The sequence below is a fragment of the Lynx rufus genome, unplaced genomic scaffold, assembly GCF_022079265.1.
Source record: "Lynx rufus isolate CCGP_SWC_20201006 ecotype Redwood Valley unplaced genomic scaffold, mLynRuf1.p SCAF_15, whole genome shotgun sequence".
Taxonomy (NCBI): domain Eukaryota; kingdom Metazoa; phylum Chordata; class Mammalia; order Carnivora; family Felidae; genus Lynx; species Lynx rufus.
In genome coordinates this window covers 51,107,305-51,134,027 of record NW_025814829.1, presented here as the reverse complement: position 1 = coordinate 51,134,027, position 26,723 = coordinate 51,107,305, and the positions used below count along the sequence as shown (strand labels likewise).

Below are 26,723 nucleotides of genomic sequence, written 5' to 3'. Positions count from 1 at the left end.
CTAGAGTGCACACGGAACATTCTCCAAGATAGATCACATACTGGGTCACAAAACAGCCCTTCATAAGTATAAAAGAATTGAGATCATACCATGCACACTTTCAGACCACAATGCTATGAAACTTGAAATCAACCACAGGAAAAAGTCTGGAAAACCTCCAAAAGCATGGAGGTTAAAGAACACCCTACTAAAGAATGAATGGGTCAACCAGGCAATCAGAGAAGAAATTAAAAAATATATGGAAACAAACAAAAATGAAAATAAAACAATCCAAACGCTTTGGGATGCAGAGAAGGCAGTCCTGAGAGGAAAATACATTGCAATCCAGGCCTATCTCAAGAAACAAGAAAAATCCCAAATACAAAATCTAACAGCACACCTAAAGGAAATAGAAGAACAGCAAAGATACCCCAAACCCAGCAGAAGAAGAGAAATAATAAAGATCAGAGCAGAAATAAACAATATAGAATCTAAAAAAAATGTAGAGCAGATCAATGAAACCAAGAGTTGATTTTTTGGAAAAATAAACAAAATTGATAAACCTCTAGCCAGGTTTCTCAAAAATAAAAGGGAAAGGACCCAAATAGATAAAATCATGAATGAAAATGGAATTATTACAACCAGTCCTTCAGAAATACAAGCAATTATCAGGGAATACTATGAAAAATTATATGCCAACAAAATAGACAACCTAGAAGAAATGGACAAATTCCTAAGCACCCACACACTTCCAAAACTCAAACAGGAAGAAATAGAAAATTTGAACAGACCCATAACCAGTGAAGAAATTGAATCAGTTATCAAAAATCTCCCAACAAATAAGAGTCCAGGACCAGATGGCCTCCCTGGGAAATTCTACCAGACATTTAAAGCAAAGATAATAACTATCCTTCTCAAGCTATTCCAAAAAATAAAAAAGGGAAGGAAAACTTCCAGACTCATTCTATGAAGCCAGCATTACTTTGATTCCCAAAACAGAGACCCAGCAAAAAAAGAGAACTACAGGCTAATATTCCTGATGAATATGGACGCAAAAATTCTCAACAAGATACTAGCAAATTGAATTCAACAGCATGTAAAAAGAATTATTCACCATGATCAAGTGGGAGGCATCACAATCCCAGACTTTAGCCTCTACTACAAGGCTGTACTCATGAAGACAGCATGGTATTGGCATAAAAACAGACACATAGACCAATGGAATAGAATAGAGACTCCAGAATTGGTCCCACAAAAGTATGGCCAACTCATCTTTGACAAAGCAGGCAAGAACATCCAATGGAAAAAAAGACAGTCTCTTTAACAAATGGTGCTGGGAGAACTGGACAGCAACACGCAGAAGAATGAAACTAGACCACTTTCTTACACCATTCACACAAATTAACTCAAAATGGATAAAGGACCTAAAGGTGAGACAGGAAACCATCAAAACCCTAAAGGAGAAAGCAGGAAAAAACCTCTCTGACCTCAGCCGTAGCAATTTCTTACTTGACACATCCCCAAAGGCAAGGGAATTAAAAGCAAAAATGAACTACTGGGACCTTATGAAGATAAAAAGCTTCTGCACAGCAAAGGAAACAACCAACAAAACTAAAAGGCAACCAACGGAATGGGAAAAGATATTTGCAAATGACATATCTGACAAAGGGCTAGTATCCAAAATCTATAAAGAGCTCACCAAACTCCACACCCGAAAAACAAATAATCCAGTGAAGAAATGGGAAGAAAACATGAATAGACACTTCTCTAAAGAAGACATCCGGATGGCCAACAGGCACATGAAAAGATGCTCAACGTCGCTCCTTATCAGAGAAATACAAATCAAAACCACACTCAGATACCACCTCATGCCAGTCAGAGTGGCTAAAATGAACAAATCAGGAAACTATAGATGCTGGCGAGGATATGGAGAAACGGGAACCCTCTTGCACTGTTGGTGGGAATGCAAACAGGTGCAGCCGCTCTGGAAAACAGTGTGGAGGTTCCTCAAAAAATTAAAAAAAGATCTACCCTATGACCCAGCAATATCACTGCTAGGAATTTACCCAAGGGATACAGGAGTGCTGATGCATAGGGGCCCTTGTACCCCAATGTTTATAGCAGCACTCTCAACAATAGCCAAATTGTGGAAAGAGCCTAAATGTCCATCAACTGATGGATGGATAAAGAAGTCGTGGTTTATATATACAATAGAGTACTACTTGGCAAGAGAAAGAATGAAATATGGCCCTTTGTAGCAACGTGGATGGAACTGGAGAGTGTTATGCTAAGTGAAATAAGTCATACAGAGAAAGACAGATACCATATGTTTTCACTCTTATGTGGATCCTGAGAAACTTAACAAAAGACCATGGGGGAGGGGAAGGGGAAAAAAAAGTTACAGAGAGGGAAGCAGGCAAACCATAAGAATAAGTTTTTATTCTCTTAAAACTGAGAATAAACTGAGGGTTGATGGAGGGTGGGAGGGAGGGGAAAGTGGGTGATGGGCACTGAGGAGGGCACCTGTTGGGATGAGCACTGCGTGTTGTATGGAAACCAATTTGACAATAAATTTCATATTAAAAAAAAAAAAGAATCAATTTGCAATACAGAAATAAATGTGCTGCATTACTGACATACTTAATAACAAGATATAGATGCTTATCTGATAATTGCCATAATTTTCTAAATACTAAGGAACATAAATGGTAATTCAAGGTATCTACATCACCTATGATGTGATATGAAAACTTCTGACGTTTCTACCGGCAATGAAGTTACAAGTCCTATTAATCTTAGGGGGATCTGTAGCCTGAACTCATAATAAAAGACTCAATTTCAGTTAGTGATTAGAAAAATTAAAAAAAAAAGTAAAAAATGGACAGAAAACATGAGAAATCTTCCCAAAGAAGACATCCAAATAACCAACAGACACATGAAAAGATGCTCAACATCACACCTTATGAGGGAAATACAAATCAAAATTACACTGAGGGGCACCTGAGTGGCTCAGTCGGTTGAGTATCCAACTTTGGCTGAGTTCATGATCTCGGCTCTCGAGTTCTAGTACCGCATCAGGCTCTCTGCTGTCAGCGCAGAGCCCACTTTAGATCCTCTATCCCCCCTCTCTCTGCCCCGCCCCTGCTCACTCTCTGTCTCAAAATAAACACACTTAAAAGAATTACACTGCGATATCACCTTGCACCTATCAGAATGGTTAAAATAAAAAAACACAAGAAACAACAGGTGTTGACAAGGATGTGGAGAAAGGGTAACCCTCTTGCACTGTTGGTGGAAATGCAAACTGGTGCAGCCACTTTGGAAAACAGTATGGAGGTTCCTCAAAAAGTTGAAAATAAAAACTGCCCCATGATCCAGCAACTGCACTATCCAAAGAATACAAAAATACTAATTCAAAGGGATACATGCCCCCTGATGTTTATAGCAGCATTATCTACAATAGCCAAGTTATGGAAACACCCCAAGTGTTCACTGACTGATGAATGGGTAAGGATGATGTGGTATAGATATACCATGGAATATTACTCCGCCATAAAAAAGAATGAAATATTGCCATTGGCAATGACATGGATAGAGCTGCAGAATATAATGTTAAGCATAATAGAGAAAGATGAATACCATATGATTTCACTCATGTAAGATTTAAGAAACAGAACAAATGACCAAAGGGAAAAGAAAGAGGGAGAGACAAACCAAGAAACAGACTCTTAACTACAGAGAACAAACTGATGGTTACCAGAGGGGAGGTGGATAGAGGGACAGGTTAAATAGGTGGATGTGGGGATAGGTTAAATAATGCACTTGTTGTGATGAGCACCAGGTGATGTATGGAGGTGCTGAATCACTGTTATATAACTGAAATAATAATACACTGTATGATAACTGGAATTTGCATAAAAACTTAAAGAGTATTTTCTCTAATGACAATGGGATTACATTCAAAATTGGTAACACAAAGGTCTCTGAGAAATCCCCAAATATTTGGAAACAAAATAACTCCTTTCTAAACAACCTATGAGTCAAAGAAGAAATAAAAAGGGGAATTAAAAGGTATTTTGAACTGAATAAAAATGAGAATAAAAACAGGACATACTAAAATCTGTGGGATAGTTCTAAAACAGTGCTTAAAGAAACTTATAGCCCTACACACCTTTAGTATAGAAGATCTTGAATAAATGATCCCACTTCCACCTTAAGAAACTACAAAAGGAATAGCAAACTGAACCCAAAATAAGTTCAGAAAAGGAAATAATAAAAATCTGAACAGAAATCAATGAAATAAAAAATATACATGTACAGAAAATCAATGAAACCAAAAGTTGGTTCTTTGAGATTAAAAAATGATAATCTTCCAACTTGAAAGATCAGGAGTAAAAAAAAAAAAAGACATAACATCAATTTCTGCATTGAGAGGGGTTATATCACTATAGATTCTATAGGTATTAATAAGATGATAAGGGAATAATAATATAAAACAACCTGAAAGGTAGAAATTCCTTTAAAGATTCAAGCTACCAGAGCTCATTCAAGAAGAAAAAGAGAATGTGAACAGTACTTATTAAAGAAATTGAATTTGCAACTTAAAATTTTCCCATAAAGAAAATTCAAGAGCTCAAATGGCTTTACTGGAGTATCTTACCCAACCTTTAAAGAATTGATAGCAATTCTGCATATACTCTCCTAGAAAGTTAAATAGGATGGAATAAATCCCAACTCAACCTATGAAGCCAGCATTTCATGAAATTTTTACAACAAAAGAAAACAACACACAAATATCCCTTGTGAATATAGAAGCAAAAATTCTAGGGGCACCTGGGTGGCTCAGTTAGTTAAAACATCCAACTCTTGATCTCGGCTCGGGTCATCATCTCATGGTTCATGAGTTCGAGCCCCACATCAGGCTCTGCACTGACAGTGCAGAGCCTGCTTGGGATTCTGTCTGTCCTTCTCTGTGTCCCTCCCCTGCTACTTGTACCTCATTTGCTCTCTGTCAAAATAAAAATAAATAAACTTAAAAAAAAAAGAAGCAAAAATTCTAAACAAAATTTTAGTAAATTTAATCCACTGATATATAAAAAGGATAATACAAGTGAATTTTAATACAGGAGTCCAAGGTTGATATAGCATTTGAAAAATCAATCAATGCAATTAATGACAAGGAAACTAAATGATAAGAAGTTTCCTGATTTGAAAAGATAAAACTATTTTCATTTATAGAAAACATAATCATCTACATAGAAAATATAATGGAATCTTTAAAAAAAGTTACTAGAAGTAATTAATAAATGAATTTACCAAGGCTATGCAATACAGAACCAATATATAAAAACCAATTATATTTATATATACTAGCAACAAATAATCAAAACTTGAGATTTTTTAAAAAAAGAGTATATAGAATGGCAAGAAAAGTATGAAATGTGCTTAGGGGTAAATCTGACAAAAGATATGAAAAACCTGAAAACAATAAAATACCACTATGACATATTAAAGAAGATCTAAATAAATGTAGAGACAAATCCTTGTGTCAAAAGACTCATATTGTTAAGATTCTTCTTATTAATCTTCCCAAATTAATATATATATTCAATGCTGCCTGAATCAATATCCCAGATTTTTTTTTTGGTAGAAATGAATACACTGCTTATAAAGTAATATGAAAATGCAAAATACCTAGATAGCAAAAACACCTTTGGGGAAAAGAAAAACATTGGGAGGCCTAATACTACTTCATTTTAATATCTTCTATAAAGCCACAATACTGAAGATACTGTGCTGTTGGTATCAAGATCTATAAAAAGGATGGGCAGCACAAAGTAGAATCTAGAAATGAGAATGCACATACATGGATAAAAGGTTTTCACAAAAATAGAAAAAAAATCCAATAGATAAAGGATAAAAGGATAGTGTTTTCAACAAATAATGCTTGAATAATTGTATATGTATAAGCAAAAAGAATAAAGAACTTTGATCCATTCCTCACTCCACATACAAAACTTAACTCAAAATGTATTTTAGACTTAACTATAAAAACCTAAGACATAAAACTTGCAAAAGAAAACATAGAATAAAATCTTAGCAGTTAGAAAAGAATTCCTTAGATACAATACCAAAATTGTAATTCAGAAAATATGAAATCAATTGTACTACATAAAAATTAAAAATTCTCGGGGCACCTGGGTGGCTCAGTCAGTTAAGCATCTGACTTCAGCTCAGGTCATCATCTCATGGTTTGTGAGTTCGAGCCCCGTGTCAGGCTTTGTGCTGCCAGCTCAGAGTCTGAAGCGTGCTTTGGATTCAGTGTATGTCTCTCTCTCTGCCCCTCCCCTGCTTGTGCTTTCTCTCTCTTTCTCTCTCTCTCTCTCTAAAACAAATAAACATCAAAAACATTTTTTTAATTAAAAATTCTTATCTCCAAAAAATGCTCTTAGGAGAATAAAAAGATAAGCCAAAAACTGGGAGAGAATGTCTGCAAATTATAAGTCTGATAAAGGCTTGTATCCAATGCAAATAAAGAACTCTCAAAATTCAATAAGAGAGCAATCCAATAAAAAAATTAAACAAAAGATTTAACAGATGATATAACAGAAGATACAAAATGACAGATAAACACACGAAGAAATGTTTAATACAATTAGTTGCTATGAAAATGAAAATTAAGACACAATATGATACCACTGCATACATTTTTAAATGGCTAAAATGAACGAAATTGACAACATCAACTGTTGGTGAGGATGTGAAACAAATGGAACCCTGATGTACTGATTATGAGAAGATAAAATAGTACAATCATGCATAAAACCATTTCACAATTTCTTAGAAAGATAAACATACACCTATGATCCCAGCATTCCATCACAAAGTATTTTACCTTAGGAAAAGAAAGCAAATGTCCATGTGAATACTTGCACATGAATGTCCACAGCGACGTTATTTGTAATTGAAAAAAAAAAAAAACTGGAAACATTCCCTAGCCCTTAATGAATGAAAGGCCATCCTAATAATAAAAAGAAATGAACTATGCATATAAGATGGATGAATCTCTAATTATGCTGTAAATGTGTATTCTTGGGCCTGCATGGTATTGTCACAGGTAATGCAAGTGCACAGGGCATTGGAAATGAAGATGCACAGCAGGAGGAGCTACCCTAAAGCTTGTGTATTAAGAAAAACAATCTATATATCACTGGAGTCCCAGAATGAAAAGAAAAAGAAAGGGGCAGAAAATTTACTTAAAGAAATAATAGCTGAGAATGTCCCAAATCTGGGGAGACATATGTACATCGTGATATAATTCACCCCAAAATTTCAACCATGGAGAATAATGTTCTATAAGATACATTATAATATGTAGAATACATTAGAACGTGTAGAATGATGTTCTACAAGATACATTATAACAAAATCATTTAAAATCAAAGACAAAGAGAGAATTTTAAAAGCAGGAAGAGAAAAAAATTATTTCCTACAAGGGAATTCCCATAAGACTATAAGCAGATTTCTCAGCAGAAACCTTACAGCCCAGGAGTTAAGTGGAATGATATATTCAAAGTGCTGAAAGAAAAAAAATGCCAACCAAATATACTTTACACAACAAAGTTGTCCTTCAAAAATAAAAGCAAAATACTTTCCCAAATAAACTAAAGCTGAGGGAGTTCATCACCACTAGACCTGTCTTACAAGAAATGCTAAAGGAATTCTATAAGCAGAAATCAAAGGATGCTAATCAATAACATGATACATGAGAGGGCACATACCATGAGCTCAAAGTGAAGGGATGGAAAAAGATATTCCATGTAAAAGGAAACCAAAAGATAGAAACAAAAAAAATGGTAGCTATACTTGTATCAGACAAAACAGACTTAAAAACTATAACAGGAGACAAAGAAAGTCATTTTTAATGGTAAAGGGGTCAATTCATGAAGTGGATATAACAACTGTAAATATATATGCCCCCAATAGTGATGCACCTAAATATATTGAGCAAATACTAACAGATCTGAAGGGAGTAAGAGACATCTATATAATAACATTACAGGACTTTGATACCACACTTTTAACAATGGATATATCATTCAGACAGGAATAAATAAGGAAGCAGACATAAACTAGACTTTAGAACAAATGGTCCTAAGCGACATAAACGGAACATCCCATTCAACAACAGCAGAGAACACATTCTTCTCAAGTGCACGTGGAACAGTCCCTAGAATAGATCAAATGTTAGGTCACAAAACAGTCTTAGCAAATTTTACAAAGTTGCTACTATACCAAGTATCTTTTTCAACCATCATGTCTTAAAACTAGAAATCAATAACCAAAGGAAAGCTGGAAGATTCACAAATATGTGGAAATTAAACAACACACTCTAGAATAACCAATGGGTCAAAGGTGAAATCAAAAGGGAAATCAAATAATATCCTGAAACTAACCAAAATGAAACATACCATAACAAAACTTAAAGTATGCAGTAAAAGCAGTGCCAAGAGAAATGTGTATTAAGAAAAAAGAAAGAAAAAAGAAAAATCTCAAATGAGTAACCTAACCTTGCACCTCAAGGAATTAGAAAAAGAACAAATGAAGCCTAAAGTAGTTGGATGAGGGAAATCACAAAGATCAGAGCAAAAATAAATGAAATGGAGAATAGAAAAACAATAGAAAAGATCAGCAAAACTAAGAGTTGGGTTTTTAAGAAGATAAACAAAGCTGACAAACTTTTAATTGACTTACAAAGGAAAAAAAAGGATTGAAATAAAGATGGAAATGAAAGTGAAGACATTACAACGAATACAATAGCAATATAGAGGATCTTAAGAGATTAACATAAACAATTACAAGCCATTTGGATGTCCTAGAATAAAGGATACATTTCTAGAAACATACAACCTATCAAGACTGAATCATAAAGGAGAAAATCTGAACAGACCAATAATCTTGATTAAGTCAGCAATCAAAAACCTTGCAAAAAGAAAAGCCCAGGACCAGAAGGCTACATGGACAACTACCAAACATTTAAAGAATTAATGCCAATCCATCTCAAACTCTTCCAAAAAATTGAAGAGTTACCCTGATAAGGGTACTTATCGAAGTATTTAAATATCCTTATCTAAGCCAGATAAGGACACTACAAGGAAAACAAAACACCAAAAATCTATAGACAAATATCCCTGAGGAACAGAGATGTAAAAATTCTCAATAAAATACTAGCAAACTGAAGGCATAGCACATTAAAAGGATCACATACCATGACTAAGTGGGATAAATCCCACGGATAAATGCACGAATAGTTCAGCATACACAAATCAAAAAATACAATCACATTAACACAAAAAAGGATGAAAATCACATGGTCATCTCAATAGATACAGAAAAAGCAGTTGACAGAATTCAACGTCTTTTCATGATAAAACTCTTAGGAACAGAAAGTAATTAATATAACAAAGGCCACATATGAAAATCCCACTAACAATATCATATTCTGAAAGTTTTTACTGTAAGATTCACAATAAGCTCACCTTGACACTTTTATTCAATATAGTCCTGGAAAAACTATGCAAAGCGTTTAGGCAAGAAAAAGAAATAAAAGGTATACAAATTGAAAAGGAAGACATGAAATTGTCTCTGTTTGCTGAAGACACAATCTTGTACAGAAAATCTTTTAAGCCTATATCAAAAAACTGTTAGAGCTAATAAATGAATTCAATAAGGTTTCAGGATAAAAAAAAAAATCAATACACAAATCCTATACACTAACAACCACCTGAAAGGAAATAAAAGTCTCATTTACAACAGCATCAAAATCAATAAAATACTTAGGAATAAATTTAACCAAAGAAGTGAACAATGTATACACTGAAAACTATAATAGACACTGATGAAAAAAAAACAAAGACACAAATACACGTAAATATGTACTGTGTTCAAGGATCAGGTGAGTTACTATCATTAAAATGTCCATACTACTCAAAGACATCTATAGAGCCATGTCCTCTCTACCAAAGTTCCAATGTCATTTTTCACAAAAATGGAGGAAAAAAAGTACAAAACTTTGTATGGAAGTACAAATGATTCAAAATAGCTAAAGTAATTTTGAAAAAGTTTAAAACTGGAGGCATCATATTTTCTGGTTTTAAAATATGTTACAAAGCAATGGCCATCAAACAGTAAGGTATTTGCATAAAAACAGACATATAGATCAATGAAGAGAGCTCAAAACAAATCTCCATATAAGGGTCAACTAATATTTGATAAGGGAGCCAAGAATACTCAATAGGGGAAAGGACGCTTTCTTCAATAAAATTGTGCTGGGAAAACTGAATATTCACATACGAAAAAAAAAAAAAAGAAGAAAGAAAGAAATGGTACCCCTAACACCACTCACAAAAATTAACTGGACTACAAAGGAAAAAAAAAGAAAGAGGACTGAAATAAAATTAGGATTAAGGACTTGAAACTGTAGAACTCCTAAAAGAAAATATAGGGAAAAAGCTCCTTGACATCCGTCTTGGCAATGACTTTTTGGAAATGACACCAAAATCACAAGAAACAAAAGCAATTATCAAGTGGGACTACATCAAATTAAAACCTTCCACCCAGAAAAAAAAAAAAAAATCAACAAAATGGAAAGACAACCTACAGAATGGGAGAAAATACCTGCAAATCATCTACTTGATAAGGGGTTAATATCCAAAAGGTTTAAGAAACTCATACAACTCACTAGCCAAAAAAAAAAATCTAATTTAAAAATGGGCAAAAGATCTGAATAGACATTTTTCCAAAGAAGAGATACAAACGACCAATAGGTAAATGAAAAGGTGCTCAACATCACTAATTATGAGGGAAATTCAAATCCATATCACAATGACAGATCACTTCATATCTTGTCAGAATGGTTATTATTAAAAAGACAAGAGATAAATGCTGGCAAGGATGTGGAGAAAAGGGAACCCTAGTGCACTGTTCGTAGGGCTATAAAGTGGTGCAGCCACTATGGAAAATATGGAGGTTCCTCAAAAATATAAAAATAGAACTACCATATAATCCAGCAATACCATTCTGGGTATATATCCAAAGGAAGTAAAATCAAGAGATATATGCAATCCCATTTTCACTGAAGCATTCTTCACAACAGGTAAGACAGGGAAGCAACTTAAGTGTCCACTGACGGATGAATGGATAAAGAAGATGTAGCTGGCGCACACACACACACGCCCTGAAATATCATTCATCCATAAAAAAAGGAGGATACTCTGCCATTTGCAACAACATAGATGGACCCTGAGGGTATTATACTAAGTGAAGTCAGACAGAAGAAGACAAATATTGTATGTTCTCACTTACATGTAGAATCTAAAAATACTGGACTCATAAAAACAGAGAACAGATTGAAGCCTGACAGAGGCCATGTTGCGGGGGAAATGGGAAGACCTTGGTCAACAAAAGATGAATAGTTCCAGGAATCTAATGTATACCATGGTGTCTATAGTTAACAATACTGTATTGTATACTTGAATGTTACTATGAGAATAGATCTTAAATGTTCTCATCATAACCACAACAATAAAATGGTAATTATGTAAGGTGAAGGACACGTTAGCTCACCTTATTGTGGTAAACATTTTGCAATATATGTGTGTACCAAATCATCACATTGTATACCTTAAACTTAACACAGTGTTATATGTCAATTATATTTCAATAAGGCTGGAAAAAAATCAATAGTTAACTACAAAGCAGGGGTGGAATGCATACTTAAAAGCCCCACATCATTCTCACTAACCTTCTTAAGACTATATCTTATCAATGACTGTGAATCCAGACTACTGAATTGTTAGACCTCTCAATAAACCTCAAAAAGAGACTATTTTTTATTAATCAAGAGAAATATTTTGAAAATTTTTATATCAATTTCCTAGGAAAGCAACAAAGTAAGTTACTAAATAAGATGTATTATTATAACTAATATTAGTTAATATTAGTGTTTGAGAGACTAGATTCTTATTGAAAAGGACAAGTACTGGATTACAAATCCTCTCTGAATAAATGAATCATAAGTGTATATACATTTAGGAGCTGAATAGGGTCTTTTGGTGAAAAAATAATGGAATGAAACTGAAAACATTACCCATGCTAAAAACAAAAGAATTTGTAGCATATTAAAATGTACAGATTTTTCAATTATTATGATATTAGCTTTACTGATGTGACAAAAAAAATTGAACAAAATTAATGTTGAGTCAGCACTTTGTTGTGTTTCTCTTTGCTTAGGAAATCATACCTCGTAAGAGCTGTTCCTGTTTTACCACAAGCCCCTGGTATTTTTTAAAGGTTTTTTCATAATCTTTTCTCAAGGTCTGGTTTTCAGGGTCTTCATCAAGTAAGCAACTTAAGTTAAGGATCATCCATATTCACTGAAGCAAAGAAAATCTACTGAAAAATATTATGAAGGACAGTACTATTATATTTTATGTGCAGTGTCAGCCAGTTATTTTCTCTAACCAATAGTTTGAAACTAAAATGTTTGTACAATAATTGTGTTAGAACTTCTTAACCAAGTGTTCAAGGATGTTCTTAGAGATCTTGGATGAACACATGTTTGGGTATCATCAAATACTTGAATGCCCAGAAATTTTATGCAAATGTCTTATGTACGTGCACAGGTCCCTAAATTTCAACATATTAACAAGTGGATTAATGAACCAAATTTTGATATGTCTTACAATCCATGACATGTCACAATTTAATTGAAGCATTTTTTTCCATTCTTAGTGGTTCAAAAATAATAGTGCATCTTACAATCAATGGTATCCAATATTTACAGGAATACAATATATTCTAAGATATCAGTTCCTGTCACCCAACAATCACAAAGTACAAATTACTGATGGTTAAAAGTTCCATTAGTGGTTCTCTCCATACCCCTTCTACTTAAGGAATTTTGGGCATATTCAGGAGACTTATGACTCCAGAAATGATCTGAAGTCTCCAGGATTATTGACCTGTCCACACAGTTTAAGTCAACACCAATCTAGATGTCAGAAGTACAGAGCAACAGAAAATTTCTAAACGTGGAAAGATCCTAATTAGGAAAAGTCAAAGCCTGTGTGTGTGAGAGAGTGTATTTTTAGAGTGTCTTGGGGATTCCATGAAGGAGAGGTAAGAAACATATGATATTCTTCACAATAGGAATAATACTTTTACTTTTTAAAAGAGACCAATAAAAATTGGGTTCAAAGGAAAATTACCAGCATGGCTTGCTGAATAAGCCATATGAATAAGCTAGGGCCTTCAATCTAGGAAAAACTAAGCTGTAGAAGCAGTACAATAAATATCTTCAAATATAAGAAAAGTGATGTTTAAGAGACTTCATCCTTATTCTATATGGTTTTAGTATGCAAGACTGGATTCAAGGGATAGAAGTTATTGACAAGTGGATTTTAGTACACTAAGCAAAAGAACACTATAATAAATAGAATGTCAGACTACACAATGAACTAAATCAATAAGCAGTGATGTTGTTGAAGATACTAAATAACCGATTTGTAAGGGAGGCTGCAGAAGATTCCTGTGTTGAAAGATAGGTTAAAATAGGTCATTTTTAAAGATTCCTTTCATAGGTTCCATCATTCTGCAGGCCTCTCAAATTTGCATGTATTAAAAGACTTTTTGCGCTTAATTAGTAAAATAGAATTTAAAACTATGTTCACCAAATTCATGCCCATTCCAATCAAAGTCCCTTTATTACATAGACAGAATTACATAAACAGCAGTGAGCCACACTTCAGCTGACCAAAGGATCTCAGTCTCCACTTGGAGACTCACAGTTCAATGATCTAGACCACTATTATCTGCTCCTTCTAGCTTATCAACCAGTCAAAGTTTTTAAGAGATAAAAAAGTATATGTCAAACTATATTCACTCTGATAGTTTCAATATTCATCTTAACCTTCAACACTCTTTCATTTTTCCAAATAATGTGAATGGCAAGAAAAAACAAAACTATCCCACCTACCCAAAGCTCAGAGCAACAACACTGGGGTGAAAAGCCATTCTAAAAGGATATCAGCTTTCTTCTTTTTAGAGAGTTCTTCTTGCCAAAGCTCATGTCTTTTTAACTCATGATCAATGATATTCATACATAAAGCTCCAATTTTATAGTGAGTGATAAGTCCATGGAACTGAGAAAAGCTTTAAAAAAGAGATTTTAGTATGTATTTAAAGCAATACAATTTGTAGAATCAGGAAATTTGTTTTGGGTAAACACTTGTCAATGTAGAAAATAAATTTGATATATTTATTTCAATAAACGAAAACACCCACAGTATACTAGAAAGACATGAAATTATGAGATTACTTTAAATATATGCTGTAAATATAATTTTTAAAAAAACCCTTCCCTGAAATTAAATTATTTTTAAGTTAGAAATGAAATAAAACACATTTTTTTTTTTTTTTTTTGTAATTAACGACCATTTTAACTATTCAGATACTCTCAAAATAAACTTTCGGACTACTGTATAACAGAACTAATAATGTAACAATGCTAATACTGAATAAAACTGATACCAGAGAATAGACCAGCAAAGTTATCAGTAATCAGGTTTTTACATATGTTTCCTACACAATTCATTCATACAAGTATTTATTCGATAAATAGTTATTTGCTAATGCTGGCACATTTTTGGAATAGATGCAAGTAATTTTCTGGGAAATTGGCTAGAAACTTTTCACACTATCTCAATAAACATCTTTCTAAAGTATATATGTATAAATAGCATATATGGATACATAACAGTTATATATATGCGTGTACATATAATGTATAACAATAACATTACTGGCACTTACTCTGGGTTAGGCTTTATTCTAAAAACCATCCCCAAACAGTGTTACTATGACTATCCAGTTGACAGCTGAGGAAACTAAAGCACAGAGAAGTAATATAATCAAGAACACAGAGGTAGTACACAGCAGTACTTGGATTCAAATCCATTTCCAGAGTCCATACTCTTACATTCTAAACCATTTTACTATTCTACTTTGTGTGTATATACATGTACATGCATGGGTTAGGACAGACTGAATGAAAGAATAACAGAGAGGACAGAAAATGGGAAAGAGAGTAAGAGTTCAGAGGCAAATAATGGGCAGACCCACAGGAAGACTGGGCAAACCAGTAATCTACAATCCAAACCAATGACAGAGAAACAGAGATAGACTTCTACTTTTATTTCCTAATTTTTATACTTACCTGGAAAAGCAGAAAAAGATGTAAATTATGTTTGTAGCTAACTCAACACTTTGTTTCCAGTCTTCTCTCAGGACTCTTGCTAATGCACCCAGGGCAGTTTCTAAAGAAAAAAGGAACATATAAAAATGATCATTCGCCTTGCCTGTGGTATAAAGGGTGATTGGTTTTAAATGTCTACTTATTAATAAATAACAAAGCTCAGATAGAACTGGGTCAAAAAAGGAAGGTGGTTCTTTCCAACACAGAAAGCTGTTTTTAAAACTGAAATATAACTTTTACTTAAAGACCTATAACATATAACTTTAAGCCTATAGCTATAAACAGAAAAGTAAAATCTGATTTAGATAAAGTAACATATTAAGTATATTGTGGGTGACAAAATAATAAAAAGACCATTTATTTCTTGATTTGCATTTCCACTTGTAATACGGCTACTGCAGTGCCATTTTGTTTTTTAACATCTGATTTAATGTGTTTGTGAAGAAGGAAAAAACCTAGAATAAGTCTAAAAATAATGAGTTTACCAGGTTAACACTAGCTTCATTAAGCAAATTAATAACCAAATAAAGTTTATACACACAAAAATAAATCTATTTTAATACGTTAAATTAATGCCAACAAACATAAATAAAACAAAAAATCTTCCACAAAAGTAGCTTTAGGGTAGAATAAACATCTTCACTACATTTTTATCTTGAGAAAGGTAAAAATTAATGAATTGATTAGTGAGAACTACCATATGTTAAGTAAACATAAAGTAATGAGACCAGTTTCAAATTAGAACTGTTATGTGGCTTACCAATTCTTAAAATATTAAAACATTAAACAAAGTATCTGCCTGTTATATAAATATCATAATTCAACTTTCTATAATAGGTACTCAGGATCTACAGTACTTCATGGACTGCATTATTATTTATTATAGTAATGAAAGTGTTCAATTTATTTGTGCTTTTTGACCACTCATATTATGAAACAAGTATTATTAATCTACTTAGTGAAGAATTTTTCAAACTAAAAAACATCCACCCTATATTTTCTTTTTTTTTTAATTTTTTAAATGTTTATTTACTTCTGAGAGAGACAGAGACAGAGCATGAGCATGAGCAGGGAAGGGGCAGAGACAGACGGAGACACAGAATTCAAAGCAGGTTCCAGGCTCTGAGCTGTGGGCACAAAGCCTGATGCGGGGCTTGAACTCATGAGCCATGAGATCATGACCTGAGCTGAAGTCGGATGCTTAACCGACTGAGCTACCCAGGCATTCCAATCCTATATTTTCATAATGTTATTCATATTCACAATGCAAAGCACTGGTATACCATATGCTTTGAACAAAACTATTTGTTCAAAGTAAATGGGTAGGCAATATACATTAGCATGTAAAAGTTCCACAAAGCCCTACTTAATAAAGCATCTGGTAACTTTGTTTAATTCAGTATTACTAAAGGCATTTTATCACTATAATCCAGAAGAAACAGTATTTCTTAGAATGTACATCTGACCCTTGAACACACTTATTTGATTTGGATTTTTTTCAATAAATATGTATTTCATATTATGATTGAAAAATAAGGTAGAAGTTGCCCAGTGACTCAGAAGGGAAGGCAAAGGAAAGATGCAGAGAAGCCTGGAATAGCAGGGCTCTTGCCTGCTCCTGACATTCCTCACCCCATTTACTATCTATGGGGAAGCTAGGTTCACTGAGGTCTTGAACTGGGAGGTGCAAAGGAACCAGCTCTGGGGAAAGAGTCTTGCTGAAGTGGTGGAGCATGGCTAGTCACTGGCCAGAATTGACCAAGGATCACAGAATAACCTGCCTTCCACCCTCACCCCCTCCCAGGGTAACAGGTCCAGAACATTAGGGACAAGAACACCAAACAGGAGCCTGAGACTTAGAGTGGACAGCAATGATGGTGCTGTCCGTGGTGCTGAAAGCTCTCCAAAGGGGGGAACCAATACCTCCAGGGAACGGCAGCTCACCACCTCCCAGCATCTCCTGTAAGCAGAAGCTGCGTTATTAGAACCTCATAAAGGGGTTCTGATGGAGCTCGCAACCTAGAGAGACAGGTAAAGGTGCTCTGCCTTCTCTCAGATTCCATGTGTAAAAAGATTTCCCGCTTTCCTGAGTACAGGAGCAAGGAACAAGTGTCACTCTAGGATTCAGCTTTGTTAACTAGGGGTTGGACAAGTAGAGGTGTTGCCCTGTTCTATTACTGTACATAGATAGGTTTCTGAAGAGTCAAAAAATACATGTGTATTTTTGACTGGGGTGGGGGGGCTGGCATGCCTAAACCACCACCCCCTCCACTGTTCAGGGGTTAATTGTACTTTGGAAAATGATGTACTATAAGGTCATGAATTTAGGCATAGGGCTAGTGATTTATTTTTCAAATTTTATTTCAATTTTCTCCTTTAGTATAGAATAGAAAAATGTCTCAATAAAAATACAGCTTATAGGAATTGTACGTAGGTTATAAAGAAATAGCCAAAAGAAAATTATGAAGTCTAATGAAGGTCAAAATATAACCCAAAATTAATCTATAAGTTAAATGCAGTCATAATTAAAATTTAATTATAATTTTTTAGAGCATATGGTAAAGTGATCTCAAAATAATATATAAGAAAACATGTAAGACCAACAACACCTATTTTTAAAAAATCAATAAATCAGAACATTTCTCTTACCAATTCTAAAACTCTAGTCAAAATATAAAACAAAACATAACAAACAGTGTGGTACTGGCATGGAAATTATCAAATAGATCAATGGAAAAGAAAAGAAAGCATTAAAACATATCAGTGAATATATCAGAACAAGACATTGCACAAAATAAGCTTTCAAGTATATAATGAATAAAAGAATTAAGGCATATAACAGAAAAGGCCATTTAAAATCTTTGGGGAAAGAAGGAGTATTCATTAACTAGATTGGAATAATTGGCTATTGAATATGCAAAAAATTTATATCTCTACCTCCTACTTACAACAAAAATGAGGGGCGCCTGGGATGGCTCAGTCAGTTAAGCATTTGACTCTTGACTCCAGCTCAGGGCATGATCTCATGGTTCCTAATTTTAAGTCCTGCATCAGGCTCTGTCTAGCCTGACAGCATGGAGTCTGCTTGAGATTTTCTTTCTTTCTCTCTCTCTCTCTCTCTCTCTCTCTGCCCTTCTCCTCTCACACTTTCAATCTCTCTCTCAAAATAAATAAATAAACTTAAGAAAAGTAAATTCCAGGGGCAAGGATTTCTGAAACAACCAAAGTAAGGACCTCCAAAAATCCACCCCTCCATAAGTGAATGAGAACACTGGTAAAAATGGTCAGAATCAACCTTTTTAGAATCCTGGAACTACATTTTGCAACAATAAGAAATATGGCTGAACCTTAGTAGAACCAGTAAACTCTGTGGTATTTCTACTTGCCATAAGTACATCCCCTCTGTGCAACTTTGCAGAAGCCTTGAAAATCAACAGCATCACAAATATAGTATCTGTGAAAAACAAAAGCAGAGCAGCAACTGGAGGGGGCGGAACAATTTGGCACTCCTGAAAACCCCCACTCCAGTGAACTGTCACTATCTGACATATCTGGATATTTGCTGCATTTCCAGGGTTTGCATTTATCTGACTTGACTCAGAAATTGCTTTGTACAGCCTTATACCCAGGGCATTTGTTGAAAACCACTGGTGGCAACATTGCAACTGCATGCAGCAGCCTTGCCAGCTGGGGTTAACAAGAAGTTGACAAAAAAACTTGAAAAAGGAAAAACTGGGAAATGAGAGATTCACAAGGTCTTTGAAAAGCTCCAGTATATTCCTGAGAATCTAGAAGGCCATGCACATGTGCAGGAATGTGTTGATACCAGGAAAAAGACATAAGGAAGACCTCATCTCTCATCTCTGGCCAACCTGAGGCATTGTACAAGCAGGAATTAAAGGCTAAAGCCTTGGGGATGCCTGGCCGACTCAGTTGGTAGAGTATGCGACTCTTGATCTCAGGGTCATGAGTTTGAGCCCCACTTTGGGTGTATAGATTACTTAAATAAATTTAAAAAATAAAAAAGGCTAACTTAGCCTTGTACACTACCTGCTTAAACACTGAAGACATGCTCCAATACACACATACACAGTCACTTAGCAAAGGCTGGGACACTTAGGGCCAGGCATTTTAAAAAATCTCTATCCTGGGCACCTGGGTGACTCAGCTGGTTGAGTGTCTGACTTTGGCTCACATGATCCCACGGTCCATGGGTTTGAGCCCCAGGTCGGGCTCTGTGCTGATAGCTCAGGGCCTGGAACCTGCTTCAGATTTTGTGTCTCCCTCTCTCTCCACCCCTCCCCCACTTGTGTTCTCTCTCTCTCTCTCTCTCTCTCTCTCTCTCTCTCAAAAATAAACATTAAAAAAAATTAAAGTAAAATAAAAAATCTCTATCCAATAGTTAGTTACCACTAAACTACCTGAGCTAGAAGCTTCAGTGGCTGCACAAAGATCACAGACTTTTCAGAATTCATCTAAGAAACTCATTAAACAAACAGCAAAAATAACAAGCTCTGGAGAGAGTACAATATTATCGTAACAACAATAAAAACTACAAGACATGCAAGAAAACAGGACATGATGTCTCATATTCAGGAAACACAGCATTCAATAGAAATCGTCCATGAGGAAGCACAAATGTTGAACTTATATGACTAAATAAGCTATTGTAAATACATCCAGTGAATTAAAGGAAACCATATCGGGGCACCTGGGTGGCTCAATCGGTTAAGCGTCCGACTTTGGCTCAGGTCACGATCTCGCGGTCTGTGAGTTCGAGCCCTGCGTCGGGCTCTGTGCTGACTGCTCAGAGCCTAGAGCCTGTTTCAGATTCTGTGTCTCCCTCTCTCTCTGACCCTCCCCCGTTCATGCTCTGTCTCTCTCTGTCTCAAAAATAAATAAATGTTAAAAAAAAAATTAAAGGAAACCATATCTAAAGATTTAAAGACAAGTATGGGAAGGTACGAGAATGATGCCTCACCAAATGATATCAATAAGGAGATACAAATGACAAAGTATGAACCAAATAGAAATTCTGGAGTTAACAAAGTACAATAGATATCTGAAATGAAAAATTCACTAGAAGGACTTCACAGCAGTCTGAAGGAATTGAAAGAAAAAATAATGAAAAGCAAGTAGAGCCTCAAAGACCTATGGGACATCACCAAACATATTAAAATGGAATTCCCAAAAGGAAAGGAGAGAAAAAGGAGATACTTGAATGTTTAACACAATAATGCCGCAAACTTCCAAAGTTTGATGAAAAACATTAATCTGCAGATCCAAGGAGTTTCACAAACTCCAAGAAGACACACTAAAAGATGTAAACACCTAAATACATCATAGTCAAACTGGCAAAAGCCAAATGCAAAGAAAATGTTACAAGTAGCAAGAAGGCAGCTCAAGAGTTACACAGGATCCTTAATGAGATTAACATCCAATTTCGTATCAGAAACCATGGAGACATGAAGACAGTGGATAACATTGTAAAAGTGCTAAAATAAAAAGACTGCCAAACAAGAATTCAACATCTAGCAAAACTATGCACACAAACACCAAGGAGAAATTAAGTCATTCCTATTCCTAGGCAAACAAAAATTTAGAGAATTTGCTGATAGTAAACATTCCCTATAAGAAATACTAAAGGGAATCCTTCAAGCTTAAATGAAAAACTAGTAGAGAGGAATGTAAATCCACACAAAGAAATAAAGAGCACTGGTAAAGGTAATTATATACATAAAATGACAGCTTAACATTATTTCTGATTGCAGTCTTTTCTTCTATTTAATTAAAAAATTCACACATCAATAATTACTGTGCTGACAGGCAGGTAATGTGTAATGATGTAATTTGCATTACTATAATAGTACAAAGAAGTGGAGAGGGAATAGAGAGGTAAGTCAGAACACAGTTTTTGCATGCTGCTAAAATTAAATATTGGAACCCTACTATTAATTTGAACTAAATTATTTTAATAGAAGATAGTAACTGTAATCCTAGGGCAAACACTCAGAAAATAATTCAGGAAAACAGAGTAAAAGAACAACAAAAGGATTAAAATGGTATACTAAAAAATATCCATTTTACATAAAAGAAGGCAGTAATAGAGGGTTAATGGAATAAAAATGATAAAAGATACAGAAAACAAAGTGTTAGATGACAATCCCACTTTATGAGTAATTACATTAATGGTAAATAGACTAAACTCTCCTATCAAAACACAGAGATTGGCAGAATGGATTAAAAAAGGGCGTGATCCAACTATATACTTTGTACAATACAAACATTTTAGAGTCAAAGACACAAATAGAGTGAAAGTAAACAGATGGAAATGGATATGATACCAAAAAAAAGAGACAATAGACTGACAGAAACCATTTCCAAGTACATAAAAGAGAAAGAACATAAATGATATATATAAATTTACGTACTAAATTATATATAAAAAGGATATGTACATTTATATATAAATATACGTACAGTCACATACACATACACACAAATACTTAAGACAGGAATACAAAATTCACAGGGTGGAAATTCCAAAAGTCTAGTGATAGCAAATTCATTAGAAATCAGGCAAATGCAACTTAAAACAAAGAGAGCTTGTTTATTACCATAATACAATGGCAAAAATTTTAAAGTTTGATGGCTTTCATATTCTGTTGATCTGGGGATACAGCAGCACAACCATTTTGGAAGGCAGTTTGGCAATACCCTTTAAAACATTATCATCTGTATTTATGTATGACCTTTGTTTCTGTCCACATACCCTAAAGAACCCCATACTGTGTATACAGAAGATATGTACAAAGATGTTCACTGAAGCAATATTCCCTACTGAAAAATCTGGAAACAATCTAATGACTAATCAACAGAGGAATGGCTAAAACTTATAGAAAGCCTCATAAAAACAACAATCATAGTTAAAAATTAATTACATTACAATGTATCTATATGCATGTAATCTCAAAATATTACTGTATGGAGAAAAAATTACCAAGAAATAAGTACGATATTATTAATATAAAAATTCTTACAAAATAATACTCTATATTTTAATATAGGAAAAAATCCTATACATATATATGTAAAAGTATGAAAAAGATCTAGAAGAATGAATGCACTCCAAACTCAGATAATGATCAAATTACTAATATTCTAATTCTTTATAAAGAATATACTAATATATGAGTTGTATAATTTTGAAAATACTTAAAATGTACACATTTTCTACTTGGAATATTGGTAATGTTCTAGGACTTTCTGGACAGTTCTTTTGTATATATTTTCCAAGCTATCAAGTACTGGTGTGTACTGTGCAGCCTCCATAAAAGGAGTATGACGACAAACAAAAAGGTACTCTTCCTCATGTGATAGAAATCAGTTAATAATGACATCTTTTATATTTTAATTTTGGCAAAAGTAAAGTCAGAAAACCACACATTTAAAATAATTCTAGGGGCGCCTGGCTGGCTCAGTTGGTTAAGCATCTGACTCCTGGTTTCTGCTCAGGTCATGATCCCATGGTTCGTGAGATTGAGCCCTGCATTGAGCTCTGTATTGTCAGTGCAGAGCCTGCTTGGGATTCTCTCTCCTTCTCTCTCTGCCCCTACCCTCCTCACACTCACTCTCTCAAAATTAATAAATAAACTTTATCTCTGTCTGTCCCTCCCTTGCTTGCATTCGCACTCACTCTCTCAAAACAAATAAACTTTAAAATAAAATAAAACAAAACAAAACAAAACAAAATAAAATAAAATAAAATAAAATAAAATAAAATAAAATAAAATAAAAAGAATAAAATAATTCTATTGGGGTATTACTGAGAAAAAAGGTTTTAAGAGCATTATCTCTTTTTTTTTAATTACCTAGCACATCTAATGAAAGGAGAGGATCAAAATTTAATCTAAATGAAGGTACAGAGATTAATATATTTTTTGCTGTGCTACTGAAAGAAAACTAATATTGGAACCCTAATTTAGTAACAGTATATATGTATGTGTGCAAATGACAAAGTTGATATTGTATCCTAACTGAAAGAATAAAAATCTTCCAGAATAGAAGACACAGTACCATTAGTGCTTTATATTTGTTGTTTAAATTAAATGAATTTTTTAGATAATATTTAATGTTATGCTCTCAAAAATTAAATAATTTTCAGAAGAAAGATGGTAATAAAGGTCTAGGAAATAAATGCATTCCTAAGTTCGGTAAAATTTTAGCTTTGTCCTCTATTATAATAAGTTTCAGAAACATATTATACAACAATTTTTCTATTTTTAATATTTATAGATATAAATCACCATTTAATAGTAGTTCTTCCAAGTTATCAGGATTTCGAGCAAGTTGCAAGATCAAAGCAGAACCCCGAACTTTATCAGGAATATCTTCATATAGTAACTCAATGTATTCATCCATGTCATTGATGTTAGCCACTTCATCAATCTGAAAGAAAGGAAGAGGAAGTCCTCCTAAGGAACAATGATGTCCCTCAAAGCTACTGCCAAGGAATGATACTGTGTGGTCAACATATTGCCCTTTTAATGACAGACAAGTTTTCAAAGGACTCATAGTAGCCAGGAGGAAATCAGACCTTTGGGTGTTAGGACTCCAATACAAAAGTAGTTACAAACCACATAAAATAGGATGTACGTAAACGCTAAACTTGGGTCTATTAATATAAAGCATCCTAAATGTAATGCAAAATAATTTGTGTCTACTATAATAGGTTAAACAGTATTTCAAAACACACTGGATATGTTTAAATATAAGAATATTTAAAACATTTCAAAACTTAACAAAATAAATTATATCTGAAAAATATGCCACTAACTTTTGACTATATAAAACACTCATTATCTACCTTTTCTAGGTGCTTCTAAGTTCAATAAACTTTCTACATCTACTTAATGTTAGTACATGAATCATTGATGGGAAAAGGCAACAACCTTACAATCAATCAGTTCTCTATTAGATCAGAATTAGGTCTTACCTCCATTCCTTCAAAAGGAGGTGGATCTTTAGGCTTGCTCGATTTTTCTTTTTTTTCTGTAAAAAGATTTTTTATTTTTAAATGAGAAGAACTAGGTGTTTAGAGTTTCTGGGTAATTTTTATATTCAGTAGCTGAGTTTATAGCTAACCTGGGGATCTTACAACTGACTAGTTTATGAAATAGTCTTTTTCCAATAAATAAAAAAATTTTTAAATGTTCATCTATAATCTGTTATAATGAGATATCAAGGAGAGTATATATGAATAAAATCTAGAAATAATCCCAAAGTTATGTTATGCAGCAATTTTAATTCCTCCTAGGTTAACTTTTTGGGAGGTAAATAGCCAGACTTGCCAACCAGAAGCAAAAGAGTCCCCTCCTGATTCACATTTAAGGTGAATCATTACTCCAAAACATTAGTATCTATATAAACAGACTGATTCAAATGGATTTATCCATGTATGTTGACATGAAAATTTCCTCATATTCATCTAATTTCTGGGGAAGAAGGTGAGATGACTGATCTACCTTGAAAACTCGCAAGGCTTTATTAAGATATTAATATAAATGCATTTGCAATTATATTAATTAGGCATTAGGAAAGATCAATTTTCACTATATTGTACTCAAAATAAGTACATACACACCTTACAAGAGTATGGGATTTACTTTGCTCACTTTGAACTTATTTAACTTATTAAAGAAGTTCTCTCTCATCATTTACAGGGATCTTAATAGGAATAGTCTATCATGAAACATTTAATAAAAGTGTTTCTTGATAAAATTTTCCTTATAGCACTATTATTAATAATTAATAATTATACATTGAGTGCCAGTTATGTAGCTGGATACAAGTTCAAACTGCTTATTTTTGCTTTTAAATAAATACATTCACAATCACTTAATTCATTCAGAAATATATATTGATCATATAGTATATGTTAGATAATATATTCAGGATTAACTAATAAGAGTGATATTAGAAAAAAGGCATTTTATTTGCTGTGGTTGGAGAGAAAAGACTGAGTAATTCAAAAAAAGTCAAAACAAATTTTCTCTCATTTTTTTCTACTTAGTATAATTGAAACATAAGCATTTATAAAGTTTTTCAAAGGTACCATATTTTAGAACTCACCAATGATGAAAGAAAGATATGTAAACCTAATCAATACCATGAAGTGGAATAACTAACCATTCAATAATCTAAGATGACTTTCCATCAAAATGTGTTTTTATTTCATTTCATATTTGGTTTAGATTATTTGATGATATTTTCTAAAAATAATCAATTCCTTAGCTCTAATATTTTAATGACTTGGTTCCTTATGAAGAAATTGAAGGTAGAAGAATGGCAACAATGCAGACAATAAGGAATAAAAAAGTAATATTTTCTTAAGAAAGATTCATATAACTTGTATCTTTAGGATAGTCTAAAGCACATGACATATTTTAACATTTAAATACTTAGTAATCTATTCAAATTATAAATTGTCAATAAGAAATTTAGAAAATATAAATCTGGTTGGGTTAGAGAAAATAGGTTTTTTTTGCCCCAAATTCTCTCCTTTTATTATTCTAGAATATGACAGACATTTGAGTTCGTTCCTTATTTCAGCACAAATGTACACATACAAACATACACACATGCCACAGTATGAAATAGAAACAGATCATTTTTTGTGGAAGCATCTAATACAGAGCCTGGCACGGAGAAAACTAATAGGTTTATTCTTTCATTCATTTACTTATGCACAGCACTGGCAAAACAAAATAAAACAGTAACAACAAAAAACACCACCAAATATCAAAAGCACGAACTATAGAAACAGCTCTGGTTATACATTAAAAAGTGAGGAATTCTACTTACCTTTTCCTGGCAATGAATCACGGCGATTCTGTAGATAGTACAATAGCTGTTCTACCTCATTTAGTTTTGAGGGATGGATAAGTTTACATTCTTCAACCACCTTCCGGGCCAGGGAAGTTATATCCGTGTTGGCATTGAGACTCTTAAGACGAATGCTGTGAGCACATCAGAAATTTTCCAACTCAGGTATTATAAAAGTAAGTGATAACTTAAACAATACTTCTTATAAATAGTTCACAAAGCACTGAAAGGTACCTGACATAGACTCTTTTAGTAAAATATAATAAAGTATTAGATACGATTAGGCTTAGAAAAATGCAAAGAAACGAGTTCTTTGAACTGAACAAATGAGATAACAAAAAGAACATAAAATCTGTATCTGACTCTTCTAGGGAGGACAGCATATTCAGAAATCTTGTTTTAAAATAATCTTTCTAGGGGGTGCATGTGTGGCTCAGTTGGTTAAGCATCCGACTCGATTTTCTCTTAGGTTGTGATCTCACGGTTGGTGTGCACTGGCAGTGCAGCACCTGGTTGGGATTCTCTGTCTCTCCCTCTCTCTGTGCCC

General features: G+C 33.7%; 1 protein-coding gene across 1 annotated transcript in view; it reads right to left on the bottom strand.

Annotated features, from left to right (window-relative positions):
• The window catches only part of KIFAP3 (kinesin associated protein 3), a 161,699-nt gene that overhangs the window by 119,140 nt on the left and 15,836 nt on the right, over window positions 1-26,723 (bottom strand). Inside the window, exons 3-8 of the mRNA XM_047077008.1 lie at window positions 26,156-26,310; window positions 24,288-24,343; window positions 23,599-23,740; window positions 15,254-15,353; window positions 14,066-14,190; window positions 12,281-12,379 (exon numbers count right to left, since the gene is read on the bottom strand). Coding sequence (XP_046932964.1) covers window positions 12,281-12,379; window positions 14,066-14,190; window positions 15,254-15,353; window positions 23,599-23,740; window positions 24,288-24,343; window positions 26,156-26,310 — 677 coding nt within the window. The remainder of the gene's footprint in view (window positions 1-12,280; window positions 12,380-14,065; window positions 14,191-15,253; window positions 15,354-23,598; window positions 23,741-24,287; window positions 24,344-26,155; window positions 26,311-26,723) is intronic.